The sequence below is a fragment of the Oratosquilla oratoria genome, chromosome 1, assembly GCF_046742065.1.
Source record: "Oratosquilla oratoria isolate Oo_2021 chromosome 1, ASM4674206v1, whole genome shotgun sequence".
Lineage (NCBI taxonomy): Eukaryota > Metazoa > Arthropoda > Malacostraca > Stomatopoda > Squillidae > Oratosquilla > Oratosquilla oratoria.
Window position 1 is genome coordinate 85,552,675 of NC_134777.1, and position 15,127 is coordinate 85,567,801.

The 15,127-nt window shown below is 39.0% G+C and overlaps 1 protein-coding gene across 4 annotated transcripts in view; it reads right to left on the minus strand.

The window, feature by feature from the left end:
* LOC143019305 (WD repeat domain phosphoinositide-interacting protein 3) overlaps window positions 1-15,127 on the minus strand; it is a 250,845-nt gene that overhangs the window by 14,188 nt on the left and 221,530 nt on the right. For 3 of the 4 annotated variants that reach the window (XR_012965816.1, XM_076175051.1, XM_076174961.1), the window contains one exon: window positions 13,947-14,068. Coding sequence is in view for 3 of the 4 variants with exons in the window: in XM_076175051.1 (XP_076031166.1) it covers window positions 13,947-14,068 (122 nt within the window). In the remaining variant the exon portion in view is untranslated. Of the gene's footprint in view, window positions 1-13,557; window positions 13,719-13,946; window positions 14,069-15,127 lie in introns of those variants that run through there. The other variant, XM_076174999.1, reaches the window with a different exon arrangement.

Below are 15,127 nucleotides of genomic sequence, written 5' to 3' on the forward strand. Positions count from 1 at the left end.
GGCTTGGTTTTGGGTCCCTTATTGTTCATTATGTACATAAATGCATCTTTACCTAGTTGTTTCTTACTGGAAAGGGAGCTATGCTTGTAATGTCCAGACTCTGTACCTCGCAGTGTCTAGTTTGCTCTTAAATTCGTGTATGGTTTTTGCACACACTATTGTTTCACCCAGTTTGTTCCATACATCCACCACTCTGTGGGGAAAGCTGTTCTTTTTCAGGTCTCTTCTATAACTGTCCTTTTTGAGCTTCCTTTCAAGTCCCCTTGTATTTCTCTTATCCCAATTTAGTAATTCTTCTCAAGGACTTCCATGCCGCTCATGATTTTATAGATGGTCAACAAGTCACCTCTTTCTCTTCTTTGTTCCAGAGTCAGTAATTCCAGTTTTGACAATCTCTTCTCATATGGATTCTTTCAATTTTATTACAATTATTTTAGTATTGGGTGACCATAGTGTCACTGTGTACTCCAATTTTGGCCTTACTAGTGTGACTAGCAATTTCTTAACCATTTCTTCGTCCAAGTAGGTAAAAGCCACCTTTATTGATCTTAGCAAGTTGTAGGTTTCTCCGACAAATTTGTTTATCTGTTTATCAGGGGTCATGTCCTTTGTGATAATTACTCCCAGGTCTTTTTCAGATACCACTTTATTTCCTTTGTACTGATTTTATATTATCTTTATTTTTTATTTTATTTTTTTTTTAATTTTATTTTTTCAAATCCCATTATACTACATTTCTTAATATTTAAGTCCACTTCTCACTTCTGACTATTCCCAAACCCTGTTCAGATCTGCAGCAACTCACAATCTGTTTCAGTACTCACTTTCCTCAGCAATTTTGCATCATCTGCAAAGAAGCTCATGTAATATTCCTCACCCTCTCCTGTCATTTACATAAATAGCAAACATTATTGGAGCTAATACTGATCCCTGTGAAACTCCACTAATCACCTCTTCCCAACTAGAACTCTTATCTCTAAGTAATACTCTCATTTTTCTTCCATGCAACAAATCCTCCATCCATTTCAGCACTTTACCTTGTATCCCTCCTATGGTTTCCAGTTTTCTTAATAGTTTTTTGTGTGGTACTTTATCAAAAGCGTTTTGTAAATCTATGAAAGCACAATCAGCCCATCCATCCCTTTCTTGTATTATATCTATTAATCTTGAGTAGAAACAGATCAAATTTGTGGCATATGATCTTCCCTGTCTAAATCTGAATTGTCTCTGGTTTAGTATACTATTCTCTTCCAGATGTTTTGCCCATTTATTTTTGATAACTTTTTCACAAATTTTGGCTACAGTGCTTGAAGGGAGACCAGTCTGTGTGTTTATGCATTTATGTACATAATGAACAATAAGGGACCCAAAACCAAGAATCAATGTGACCTATGCAACCATGACTGTCACTCTCGCATCGGTCAATACAGTCACAAGAGGTACTGCTCAAGCCAAGTAGATAGTCTGGAAAACTAACAGATGGATATACTTGCCCATGGTCAGTCATGACCAATGGAGGCCGATATGACATAAACGATTTGGACAATGGTATTAACAGTGATGTTAGTAGTAAGTTTGCAGAAAACACTAAACCAGGACACCTAATTAGGTCAGGAGACGACACCAAGATTCTGCAGGATGATCTTAACAAATAGTTCACATGGTCAGTAAAATGGCAAATGGACTTCAACATCTCAAAGTGCAGCATGTTAACCACTTCAGTACGGGACTTAAATCTCGCGGGCAGCAGCCAATGCCAGCCGTATGACGTGTCGTAATAATACTCGCATCATAAAATATAGTCACCGCTTATATCGATCGTTCTCTCTTTCACCCGCGAATTTTTGAAAACCACAGAGAATGGGATTCAGGGCGCATTTGGGAGAATGTAAAAACACAGGGGCGACTACAATAAATATAATCAAGACGCCGATATGGCAGCGTCGCGAATCCACTTGCTCCTCATGACGCCTACGTGTGCGGCACCGTATGGAAGGGGTTAAATGTAGGGCTACACAACCCTGAAAGCAGATGTAGCTTAAATAACATGTTTTTAGAGAAAACTGAATGCAAGAGAGACTTGGGAGTTCTAGTGAGTCCTGACCTGAAATCCTGGAAACAGTGCATTAGGTTTCATTGCTAGGACAGTTACGAATAGAAGTGCAGAAGTAATTATCAAACTCTAACATTAGTTAAACCCATCCTTGACTATGTGGTACAGTTCTGGTCTCTGTCCTATAGAATGGACATCAATTCACTAAAGTCAGTACAGAGGAGAATGACCATAATGACACATAGGCTCAGAAATCTACCTATGTGGAGAGGCTTAGGCACCTCAATCTACACTCTCTGGAAAGACACAGAGTGTAGGGTGATCTAATAGAGGTGTTCAAGTCGATCAAGGGTGATGCAAACAAGGTCATCATATTACGACAACAGGGCAGACTTGCAGTAATGAATTTTGATTAGACAGATTTAGATTTAAGAAGGAAATAGGCAAGAACTGGTTTACTAACAATGTGGTCAATGAATGAAATAGACTTAGTAACCATGTAGTGAGTGCTGAAACTATCAGTTGTTTTAAGAAACAGATAATTTTATGAATGGGGATGATAGGTGGTAATGAACATGGAACTGCCTAGTGTAGGCCTTATGGTCTCTTGCAGTCTCCTTCACTCTTATGTTCTTATCATCACATCCAGGGGGAGGCCACTCATGACTAGATTAAGTAGCACTGGTGATAGTGTTGCTCTTTGGGGGTACTTCACTGTACTCTTGGTTCCTGATCAGTGAATGTTCTATGATATGCACTCTGCCAGCCAGGAGATCTATCAGCTATTTCTTGTCTTTATTGTAAATGTCAAATTTCTGTACTGGGGTAATGAATGCATGGTAACATGCAACCAATGATTCAGGGACTGTTTTTGGGCACCCCTATGGACCAGAGCAACATATCATTTGTCTATGTTAAAATATGTTTGTTGGGGAAGGAAGGGTGAAGAAAGAAGATAAAGGTAAATGGAGAATGGTTTTGTATGGATGATGCTGTGATGCATGGAAGGGAGTAGGTGGGGGATGGGGGGGAGGTGAGGGAGTATTTACCTAGTTGTAATATACGGGAGGGGAGCTTTGCTCGTGGTGACCCGTCTTTGTATCTCTCCGCATCAAGTTATATCTTAAAATCTTGTATAGTGTTTGCACATACTGTTTTGTTGTCTAATTTGTTCCATGTATTAATTGCTCTGTGTGGGAAACTGTTCCTTTTCAAGTTTTTTCTATAGCTATCTTTTTTTTTTCAGTTTTTTTTCCGTGTCCTCTCGTTTTACCATTGTCCCACACTAACAGGTCGTTCCTGTCTAAAACTTCCATTCCTTTCATTATTCTGTAGATAGTCAGCAAATCTCCTCTTTCTCTTCTTTGTTCCAGTGTTGGTAGGTTCAGTTTCGAAAGTCTTTGCTCATATGTTAGTTCGGCGAGAGTCGGTGCTAGTTTGGTTGTCGCTCTTTGTAATCTTTCTAGTTTCTTAATATTCTTTTTGGTGCTAGGTGTCCAAAGTGATGCTGCATACTCAAGTTTTGGTCTTATTAGTGTAGTTAGTATTTTCTTTATCATTTCTTCATCCATATAAGTAAATGCCACTTTGATTGACCTCAATAAGTGGTTATGTATGAATGATATTTTGATGAGGCCCTATAGGATTTCTCCCCATCTTCTCTTTTTCTGCACAAGGGGATGGAGGGGGATGTTTGCCAATTATATGAAGCAGCCTTGATGTGGATGTGCTGTGTCTTGCTGCAGTGTTTCTGATCCAGGACAATGGGCAAGATGCAGGGATAACCTGTCTTCCAGGAGGAACCAAAAAAAGAGGGAGGGAGGGGTGGTGAGTGGGAGTGGAGTGGGTGGGGATGTGTGAGGCAGTTGCCCTTGCTAGTGACACATACATTGGCATCAGTGCCTCCAAAGGTCCCCAGAGACTGAACACCTAGCAGTCACTGGCTGCCCTGAAGTCACTAACCAACTGCATCAGGTCAGACAAGTGGTTCCCCGAGGGCTGACCCACGGCATTGAGTCAGACAAAATGAGTTTCCTGGAACACCTGCAGCCCCCAACTGTGCTGAGCATCTCCAAAGTGACAGTTAATGCAAGGGTCATGACCTGATCCCGGTGAATATGTGGGGTCATCCAGAGTTCACCAAAGACAGACCACCTTGGGAACCAAGGAGGGATTTCCCACCACCTTCCCCACCATGACAGACAACCTCAGAAACTGAGAAAGCTATCTCTAGCCACCTCCCACACCAAGATTTTATTGTCAAGGACAGACACTATCTCCTCCTTCTCCCCCATCCCCCAACTCCCCTCACAGCCAATGAAAACTTATTTACCTGTTCATAGGTGCCCAACTTTATAAATAAACTAACAAAAATTTTCAGTTTGCCTTCAGCCAAAGGGCGGAGTAATATTTGTGGTAAGAAGTGACATACAGGTGGAAGAAGCAAATCTGAGTGAAGGCAGGGCTCAAACAATTCACCTAAAGATCAGTGCTAAATGACACAATAGAACAGATTTCATAGTGGTATATGTTCCCCCCAAGACAAGAGCTTGGGATGAAACTGAAGTATCAAGAAATATTAAAGGATACAACTCTTAAATATATATATATATATATATATATATATACATATATATATATATATATATATATATATATATATATATATATATATATGTATGTACAACACTGAATGGGTCCCAGTGATTAGAGACACGTTTTAACAACCACAATGCACTTTAATTCTAAGCCATCAACATTGGGAGACCCAATGGAGGCCACAACAGAAATTGAAATGTGGTACTGTTGAGGACTCAAAATCAGCTATCACATGACAAGTGACGCAGTGACTTACCAACTTGATAGCGTAGTTGGTAAGTCACTGTATCACTTGTCATGTAATAGTTGAGTTCGGATCCTCGGCAGTACCACATTTCAATTTCTGTTGTGGCCTCCATTGGGTCTCCCAATGTTGATGGCTTAGAATTAAAGTGCATTGTGGTTGTTAAAATGTGTGTATATATATATATAGTCCTTATTGGAGATTTTAATTGTGGTGACATGAACTGGAAGGAATACAAAGCAGGCAGCAAAGCAGATTCCTGGGGAAATACACTGTTGAGTGTAGCAATGGAGAACACAATGACCCAGTGGGTAAAGGAAATGACCCAGGTAAGAAGAGATGTCACTTCCACAAAATTAGATGCTACTATCCAAAGAGCCAGAAATCATCAACTCCTTGAACTACCTTTGCCCAATAGAAAAAAGTGACCATGTTACAATTGAATTTCAATTGGAGAATGAGGAAATAAACCTAAGGTATCACACAGGCCAGGGAGACTCAATTTTAGGAAAGCAGATTACTTCTTTGAAGAGACAAACTTGGAGGAATTGTATGAATACCGGAGGAATTCATGAATACCATAAGGAATAAGGAGGAAATGGGAAATCTTTCTTTACATTTACAACCTAGGAGTGAACAGACATGTGCCAAAGACTAGAGAAAGGAAGAAGCAAAAACAGGATTGGTTTGACAAAAAGTGTGAATTGCGAAAAATTAACCAAAACAGGTTCATAATTAGTAAATTGAGACACAGGAAAGAAATCACCAAGATAATAACAGATGGTGAGGTCTTTGAGAAGGCCTCAGCTCAAGCAGAAATAATGAAGGTTTCCAGTCTTCACTAAAGACTGCAACTTTTTGGAGAAAAGTGAGGGGAGCAAAAAACCAGGTTTAGCAGATGTAAATGTAAAAGTGAAGGAAGTGCTCAATCTCCTGGAGACATTGAATGTGATCTCAAATTGGATACTTAAAGAATGTTGGGTACAACTAGCAGACAAGATCCACAGTCCTATTACATGTTTATTGAAAAAAGGTATTGTGCCACTTGATTTAAAAAGGGCAAATGTGGTGCCATTTCACCAAGGTGGAAAGGATTGTAAAAGATCAATAGACCAAATATCTTGAAAAGATGAAAATTCTAACAGAGAGTCAGTTTGGCTTTAGATATGGAAGGTCACTTGTGTCTAACCTTTTAAGCTTTTACTCAAGAGTGACTGATGTGCTGCAAGAGAGAGAGAGAGGGGTGGGTGGTCTACATGTATCTGGACCTAGAGGAGGCATTTGATAAAGTACCTCACAGTCAAGTTATGTGGAAATTGGAGCATGATGGAGGACTGAGAGAGAAATTATTAGAATGGATTAAAGACTTTTTGAAGGAAAGATACATGAGGACAGTATTAAAGGACAAGATGTCAAGCTGGAGAACAGTAACAAGCAGAGCTCCACAAGGTTCAGTGCTTGCACCAACAATGTTTCTTGTCTATGTTAATGACATGGTGGAAGGAACAATACACTATGCCAACATGTTTGCAGATGATGCAAAAATCATGAGAAGAGTGAAAAATGAGGAGGATGGGAGAATATTGCAAAAAGATCCACATACTATTTTTGCATGGAACCAAGAATGAGAAATGAAGTTCAATATAAAAAAATGTAAAGTACTGGAAATGAGCAATAGCAGCAAAAGGCCCTTAAACTATTCCTAGGGAAGTGAACACATTACAAAAACAAAAGAGGTGAAAGACTTGGGAGTGTTGATAAAAGACCTGTCACCTGACAGACATATTAGCAGGATTGTGTGAGAGACATATTGTGTGAGAGACATATGGACTACTGCAGTGGTGTTCCATTATATGGATGAAGAGGTGATGAAAAAAATCCTCAAAACCCTGATACATATGTGTCAGTAGTACGGTCCCCACAGAGAATACAAAGGGCAGCAACCAAATTGGTTCCCAGCCTGGCAGATAAACCATATGAGGAAAGACTAAAAATACTGGGTCAACCAATTTTGAAAGATCAAAGAGAAAGAGGTGACATGATTACAGTGTTTAGGTCACTAAAGGAGGTAGATTGTACTGATAGAAGAGATCTCTTGATTAAAAATGTGAAGGCTTTAAGAGGTCATGGATATAAATCAAGAAAGACCACAAGTCAAAAGGATGCGAAGAAATACAATTTCCCATACAGATGTATAAATATGTGGAATAGCTTAAGTGATATAGCTCAAGCTCAAACAATACATGAGTTCAAATCTAAATATGAACTGGAAATCAAAAATATATATCAAGTTGGAACTATACATGAATTTGAGAATAGGAGATGGAACCCAACGAGCATAGCCCCTTTCCTTATACTACAATTACGTAAATAAATACATCCCTACATTCCTGACATCTGGCTGCCCAAAGCCAGCTCTGCTGACAGCCTGCTGCCTGACTACCATCAGCTCAATTGCCTGCCTGCTTGCCTACCTGCCTGCCAACCAGTTTTCCAGTTTGCCTGCCTGCCTGCCAGCCTACCTACTAGCCAGCTACCAGCTCATTATTTTGCCTGCCTACCTGCCACCCTGCTTGCCTGTCTGCCTGCCTGTAAGAGGCCGGTAGATGAAAGTAGAAAAGTAGGTAGATGGAGAACGCATGCTAATCCAAGATCAGTTGTTATGAAAACAATGGCCGACAAGCGACAGGGAATAGCTGAGTCAGACTCGTGCCTTGTACAGTATATATAATAAAATGCTGAGTGTCGCCTGGTGGTTGCAATATTGTTTTATACGGAGGTGACTGTTGTAATTGTAAGTGGACAAGCCATTTTTGTTGCGACATAATGTTTATGTGGTGGTATCGTTTGGAAGAGTATAACAGCCTCTCTGATTGGGGAAAAAGGTGGAGGAGAAAAATTATTGGCGCAGAGAGGAAAAGTCATGCCCTTAAGGTGTGGCACTTGTTTGAGAAGTAAAAGACTATTGGATAAATGAAAGAGTGATGTCAGAACGAAGGTGGCTTGACGTAATGTAGAGGGTTCCGAGCGGGACTCTCGGGGTGTACATACCAAGACCAAGAAGCATATTTAAAATACACCCTCATTTTTATTCACCCCTCAAGCTACAGAAGGAAAAATGCAAGGGGCCTTAAGAACCAATTGCAAGAACAACTCTAGAGAATTATGAAAACTTATAGACAGAGAGGACAGTGGGGTGACAAAGGATGATCTCTTTGAAATGTTTGAGTGTGTAAATAACAGTTAAAGCTTCTACGTCTGTGACTAATTTTGTTCGGGTTTGTTGAGTGTGTGGCTAGTATAGGCAATTGGTCTGATTTTTGTGCCATGTTGTTGCTTGAGGACTGTGCCAAGTCTGGTGTAGGATGCATTTGTGTATATTGTGAAAGGAAGCTTATGGTTTGGGAATGCAAGGACAGGTGCTGTGGTTAACCACTTCATTCCGGACTTAAATCTCGCGGGCAGCAGCCAATGCCAGCCGTACGACGTGTCGTAATAATACTCGCATCATAAAATATAGTCACCGCTTATATCGATCGTTCTCTCTTTCACCCGCGAATTTTGAAAACCATAGAGAATGGGATTCAGGGCACATTTGGAAGAATGTAAAAACACAGGGGCGACTACAATAAATATAATCAAGACGCCGATATGGCAGCGTCGCGAATCCACTTGCTCCTCATGACGCCTACGTGTGCGGCACCATATGGAAGGGGTTAAGGCTTTCTTTAAGTCATTAAAGGCTTCCTCTTGGTCAGGTGTCCAAATGAAGGGGGTGTCCTTAAGTAGTGAAGTTAATGGTGCTGCTATACCAGCATAACCTTGAATGTTACATCTGTAAAATCCTGATAGACAACATAAGTAAGGCATGGAAAATCAATGACTGCCTTGACTTTGTCCTGCGAGGTTAAAATTCCTCATGAATTAAGGACATGCCCTAAGAAGCATATTTCTTTTTGAAGGAAGGAGCATGTAAATGTTTGCTAACAGATTTGGAAGCGATGATCACGTCATCAAGGTACATAAACATTGAATGGCCTGAGACCTACAAGGACTGTGTGCATAAGTCACATGAACACTGAAGGAGCTGAAAGGAGACCTATGGCTACTCGTTTGAAGTGATAATGACATGTGGGCATGCTAAAGGCTGTCAAGAGGCCTAGACTCTGGAGCAAGGGGGATCTGGAAATATCCTGACATAAGGTCCAAGGTCATCAACACTATGTTGTTTTCACCGACAAAGTGCAAGATATCTTGTAATACAGGTATGGGGTGTCTCCAGCCTAGTAACCCATCATACTTCTCAGGCACCTCTCATATACCACCAAGTAGTCAACAGCATCAACTAGAGCTCTGTAGGCTACCTAATAAGAAAATTCTCAATAGTGCAAGGAGAGCAGGAGGCCTGGGTTGTATTGAGTGGGAGGGGGAGCAATTGTGGTTGCCCAAAATGGTCTCTGTGCAGTGCTAGTAGTGTATCAAGAGAAAATGCAACGAAATCAAGAAGGATTGAGTGAAATGGCAACAATTTTTAACTGAACATCAACATGAATGCAGAGCCCTCTGGTGGCACTATACCAAAACTTAATGTAAACACAGGCCTAGAGATGCCTAAGGGACCACTAAAGCACTGATGATCCTTTTTCTGGATTTGGAAGTACAAAAGAAGAAATTTGAGTCGAATCATAGACATGAAAAGGGAGAGGAGTTTTAATAGAAACTCATGGGAGAGGGAATTCATAGAAGTAAAGAAAGAAATTATGAATCTAAGACTACTTCGATGTAAACAGAGGTGTGTGATATAAAGAAAAAGAATGCCGATATAAATAATGAAGTGAGTAAATTAAAAAAAGAACTAATTGAGGTTAAATGTGAAAATGAAAGGATGAAAATCAAAGATACCACCAATAGTGAAAACAAAAGTAAATTAAAGAAAATTTAGGAGAGGAAAATTTGTACAACAACAAATGCAGGAGAATACAAAGGACGCAATTATTCAAGTAATCAAGGGGAAAACAAATTGTGTCAGTGATACAGTGCATAAGAAAAAAGTGTATTGTTGTATATGAACGAAAGGAAAAACATGGCACAGTTAGGTACTTGAGGGAAAAAGCAGAAAAAGAAATGGCAAAAACAATTCTAAAAGAAATTCAAGACAGAGACCAAGAAATAGAAAAGGAAATAGAAATATATTAAATGGAACAATATTCAAAAGATAAAATTACAGCCACAAATGGTAGTAGAAGACATATTGACAAAATCAGGAAAGTTAGCAAAGAGTGAACACCACAAAAATATATGGATAAGAAGAGAAATGAATGTTGAGGAAAGAGAAAGAAGACACTAAGAGATGGAGCTAAAGAAAAAAATGTGAAGAGAATGGAGTCCGAAAAAAAAGGAGAGTCTTTGACATAAGGCTGAGAAAATGGTATGCTCGGGTAAGTAAAACAAAAGGAACAGAAAATGAGATGGAAAAGTAAAAACATTAAAAGTGGCAGATACTAACCCAGATTGATCTCAGGATTAAGTGAACTAAATGATTACTTGTCAGAAGAAAAACCAGATATAATGGGAATTGCAGAAATGAAATTAAGGGGTCCACTACCATCTAAGTGTTGGACATGGATTACATAATCATTGGATCAAAAATAGAGACAAGAAACAGGGCAGAGGAGTCATGTTTCTGGCCAAGAAAAACTTGAATGTGATGAAGGTTATAGAGGGTATAAACAGTGTGGAAATGATCATGATGAAAGCTGAAGATAGTGACATGAAAAGTAGAAAGTTTGTAGTGATTTATGTGCCTCCAAAAATGGGTTCTTGGAAAGAGGGCAAGCATTAAATTTTTTTAGAAGATACAAGGCATTTATTAAATGAGATGCTGAAGGATGGAGGTAACCTGGTACTTATGGGAGATTTTAACTGCAAAGAAATCTGTTGGGTAGAGATGACTGTGAAAGGTGGAGAGGATCTATGGGGAAATATATTAATTGACATAACTATAGAACATACAAATGCCAGATATAGAATGAAGAACTATCGAGACTTGATTGAATATTTACAAGAAAATCTGAAATTGTGGATAAAATTGTGTACAAGACACCATTTGGGAAGAGTGATCACATATTAATAGAGTTTGAACTAAATGAGGAATTATAGAGAGAAATGAGAAATACACAAAAGGAAGACTGATGTACAACAAAATGGACTTTGGCAAACTTAAGAAATTCTTTCAAAATTGAAATTGGGAAAAATACTATATTGAAGATACACAAAGTGGAAGAGAAATGGATGATTTTGATGGAAATTTATAATGAAGGTGTGGATAAATACATACCAAGACAGGAACAGGAAAAGGTGTATAATAAGTGCTGCTTCAACAGAAGATGCAGTGAGGTGGAAGATAGATGATATAAAGCTTGGAAAAGATGAAAAAAAAATAAAATAAAATGGAATGTGGCAAATATACATCAAAGAAATGAACATGTAAAAGTGTGCAGAAAAAAAATAGAAAAATGTAAAGATCAACCTAAGCTATTCTACAGATATGTGAATGGTAAATTTAACCCCTTCCATACGGTGCCGCACACGTAGGCGTCATGGGGAGCGAGTGTATTCGCGAGGCTGCCATATCGGCGTCTTGATTATATTTATTGTAGTCGCCCCTCCATAATGACATTCTTTCTAATTCTTTTGTAATCGCATTTTCTATGGTTATCAAAATTCACGGGTGAAGAGAGAACGATCGATATAAGCGGTGACTATATTTTATGATGCGAGTATTATTACAACACGTCGTACGGCTGGCATTGGCTGCTGCCACCGAGATCTAAGTCCATGACGCCTACGTGTGCGGCACCGTATGGAAGGGGTTAAAAATAAACAGGAAATGGTGAAACTATGTCATGGAAAAACATAATACACAGAAGATTTGGAAATGGCTTGAGTCATGAACAATCACTTAAGTTGGTTTGCAGTAGAGAAAAAATAGAGCATTAGGATGAAGGGAACAAAGTGCAACCCCCCCCCCCCCCGAGGGAAATAAAAATAGCACAAAAAGAAATAATGGATCAGTTAATGACCCTTGAAAGGAAATCACATGGCCCAGACTACATAGCACATTGGATACTAAAAGAATGTGAAGAAGAATTAATAGACAAAATATATAACATAATAAGTTATTCACTCAAAGAAGGAAAAATACCAAATGACTGGAAAAATGCCAATACATACATACATATACCAAAGGCTTTTTCCCCCTTACATGGGGGTAGCCAAAAAGAAAAAGGCATAGAAACCACTCCCACCCATTCCATTCCCTACATATTCCACTCCCCTCCACCCTCTCCCTCCCTCTTATCTTGGCACCTCCTGGATGATGGGTCATCCCTGTATCCTGTCCATCTCAATGATCCTTTTGAATAGCATGTGTCTATGGACCTTGTCAAAATCCTTGTCTATGAGAATGGCTACCATAACCATTCCTTTTAGTCAATGGCTATCATAACCATTCCTTCTGGTGGGTCATTTTCTATTGAATCTTTCCAGTGCCTGTTGTGTGATGATTATGAGCAGTGGGGGAGATGGGTATTTGTTTTGATTCTTGCTGCTATCAGCTTTTCCATCGCTGTAGATGGTATTGAGACTGGTCTTGTATGATGCAGATTTTTCAGGATGTTTGTTTGGTTTCACAATAGGTATTATGTGAACTCTTTTCCTGATCTTTGGGATTTTGTTCTGTAATCACAGTTAAAACATCAGCTAAGGCTCCCATGGCTGTCTGGCCAAGGTGTTTCTGGTGGATGATTGAGATTCTATATGGGCCTTCAGCTTGGGAATTTTTAAATTTCTTAATAGCCCCTTTGACAACTTTACATGTGAATGGGGGGGGGAGGCTTCAGTGTCTGGTTTGAAGAAAAACAAAACAAAATGTGAGGTGTGAGAAACAGAGAAAAGGAATGTAAAATTTGGCAATTCACTGGTATCCTCACCCCCTGTACATCTCATCTTACTTTAACCTACATTCAATTTCCACTTCCTACTATCATACACCCTCACAACTCTGCCACTAACTGCCTTGTACCCTCTACTGACCCAACCACTGTTGTGTCATCAGCAAATACCAACATCCTCACTTCCCACTTCTCTTTACTCTCTCTAACCATCTACAGTCCCATGCCCATTATCCTCACATTTACCTCCTATACCACCCCATTTATGTACACATAGAACCACAGCACATCCCCATTTTCATCTCACACCATTTCCAATATTAAAACAAGCTATACTACTCATGTAAAAGCTTTTTATTCTCCTTAACAGCTTTCCCCCATCACATTTACCTCCCACAATACCTTCCTGTCAACCCTGTTAAAAAAGCTTTCTCTAGATCCACGAGGGAAAAAAAAATCACATATCTGCTTTACTACAAAAATGTTATCTGTGCATCCTTTACTTTTTCTAAACCCACACTGTTCCTCACCAATTCCCTTTGTGCCTCTACTGATCCTCTTAATCAGCACCCTCCCATATGACTTTCCAATTACACTCATCAAATTGTTCCCTCTAAAACAACTACATTCATATTTGTTTCACTTTCCTATGTAATGCATCCCCACAATCCTCTGGCACATTTTCTTCCCTTAGGAAAATATTGAACATCACTTTTTGGCAAAAGGTAAAGATGTTCTTTGGGTTTTCATGGATCTAGAAGGCTTTTTTGACAGGGTCAACAGGAAAGCATTGTGGAAGGTGTTGCAGATTACTTTCCCTTTATCTTAGTTCCTTGTGAATGAAGGGCCATCCTTGCCACCTGCCCAGTACCTGGATCAGAAGAAATAGAGCAAGACAAAGTACCTCCATACCCTTGGAATACAAGGATAAAATTTCAAATAACTGACTAAACTGGTATGCATTATTTTCCTGTTATTTATGAATCAACTTTGAAAACTTTTACATTCTTTTCATTTTTTTTCACTGATCTTAACAGTATACTGAACACTGTATTTCACATTCTAATTTGTTGCATAATGGAGAAACTTGACAACTCACCTATAACTGAATTATTAGCAGGTCCAAAGGCACATATACATTGGGAGCCACCAGGAACCTCAAATTTACAGAAACTCCATTTGCTGCTGAAGTACTTTGGCAGGAATGATGCTGATGCCAGACTAGAAAAAAAGATGAATTTTCTTTTTTTAGAAAATTATTTATTGGCATATTTCATGTATCATATTGTACTAGACAAGGTAGTATAATGCTTCCTGCCAGTTACTACAAAGAATAAAAAAGAAAACTATAGATAAAACTGAGTGAACACAACACTGACCTTTGACACCGGATAAGCATATTAATAAAACAGTCAGAGAAACCTACAATTTATTGAGGTCAATAAAAGTGGTATTTGCCCATTTGGACGAGGATATGATAAAAAAAAAAAAACTACACTAATAAGACCAATTCTTCAGTATGCAGCAACACTATGGACACCCAGTACCAAAAAGAATATAAAAAAATTAGAAAGAATGCAAAGAGCAACAATAAAACTGGCACCAACTCTTTCCAAAATGACATATGAACAAAGACTGTCCAAATTAGAATTACCAACTCTGGAACAAAGAAGGGAAAGAGGAGACCTACTAAACTATCTATAGAATTATGAAGGGAATGGAAATCTTAGATAAGAATGATTTATTGGAATGGGACAACAGAAAAACAAGAGGACATGAAAAGAAACTAAAAAAAGATAATTACAGAAGAGATCTGAAAAAAATAGCTTCCCACACAGAGTGATAGATACTTGGAACAAATTAGACAAAGAAACAGCATGTGCAAACACTATTCAAGATTTTAAGAAAAAACTTGATGCTGAGAGATGCAAAGATGGGTCACCACGAGCATAGCTCCCTTCCCGTATAATACAACTAGGTAAATACAGTATTACCAACACTAGTAAGACATGTTAAGGGTGAACACCTCCAAATTTGAATGTAGCCAACATTATTCACAAGGATGTGAGGAAAAGGACTAGAAAGGCAGTAGAGGGTGCATCCATCATCACCCAATCCACCACAGGGCAGATTTACTTGGGCCAGGATAACAAAAGGCATTGTGGCATGTGACTGGACAAGCAGGTGGCTGAAGAAGATTGGATCATCACTATATATTTACCTAGTTGTATTATACGGGAAGAGGAGCTTTGTCGTGGTGACCCGTTTTTTGTATCTCGC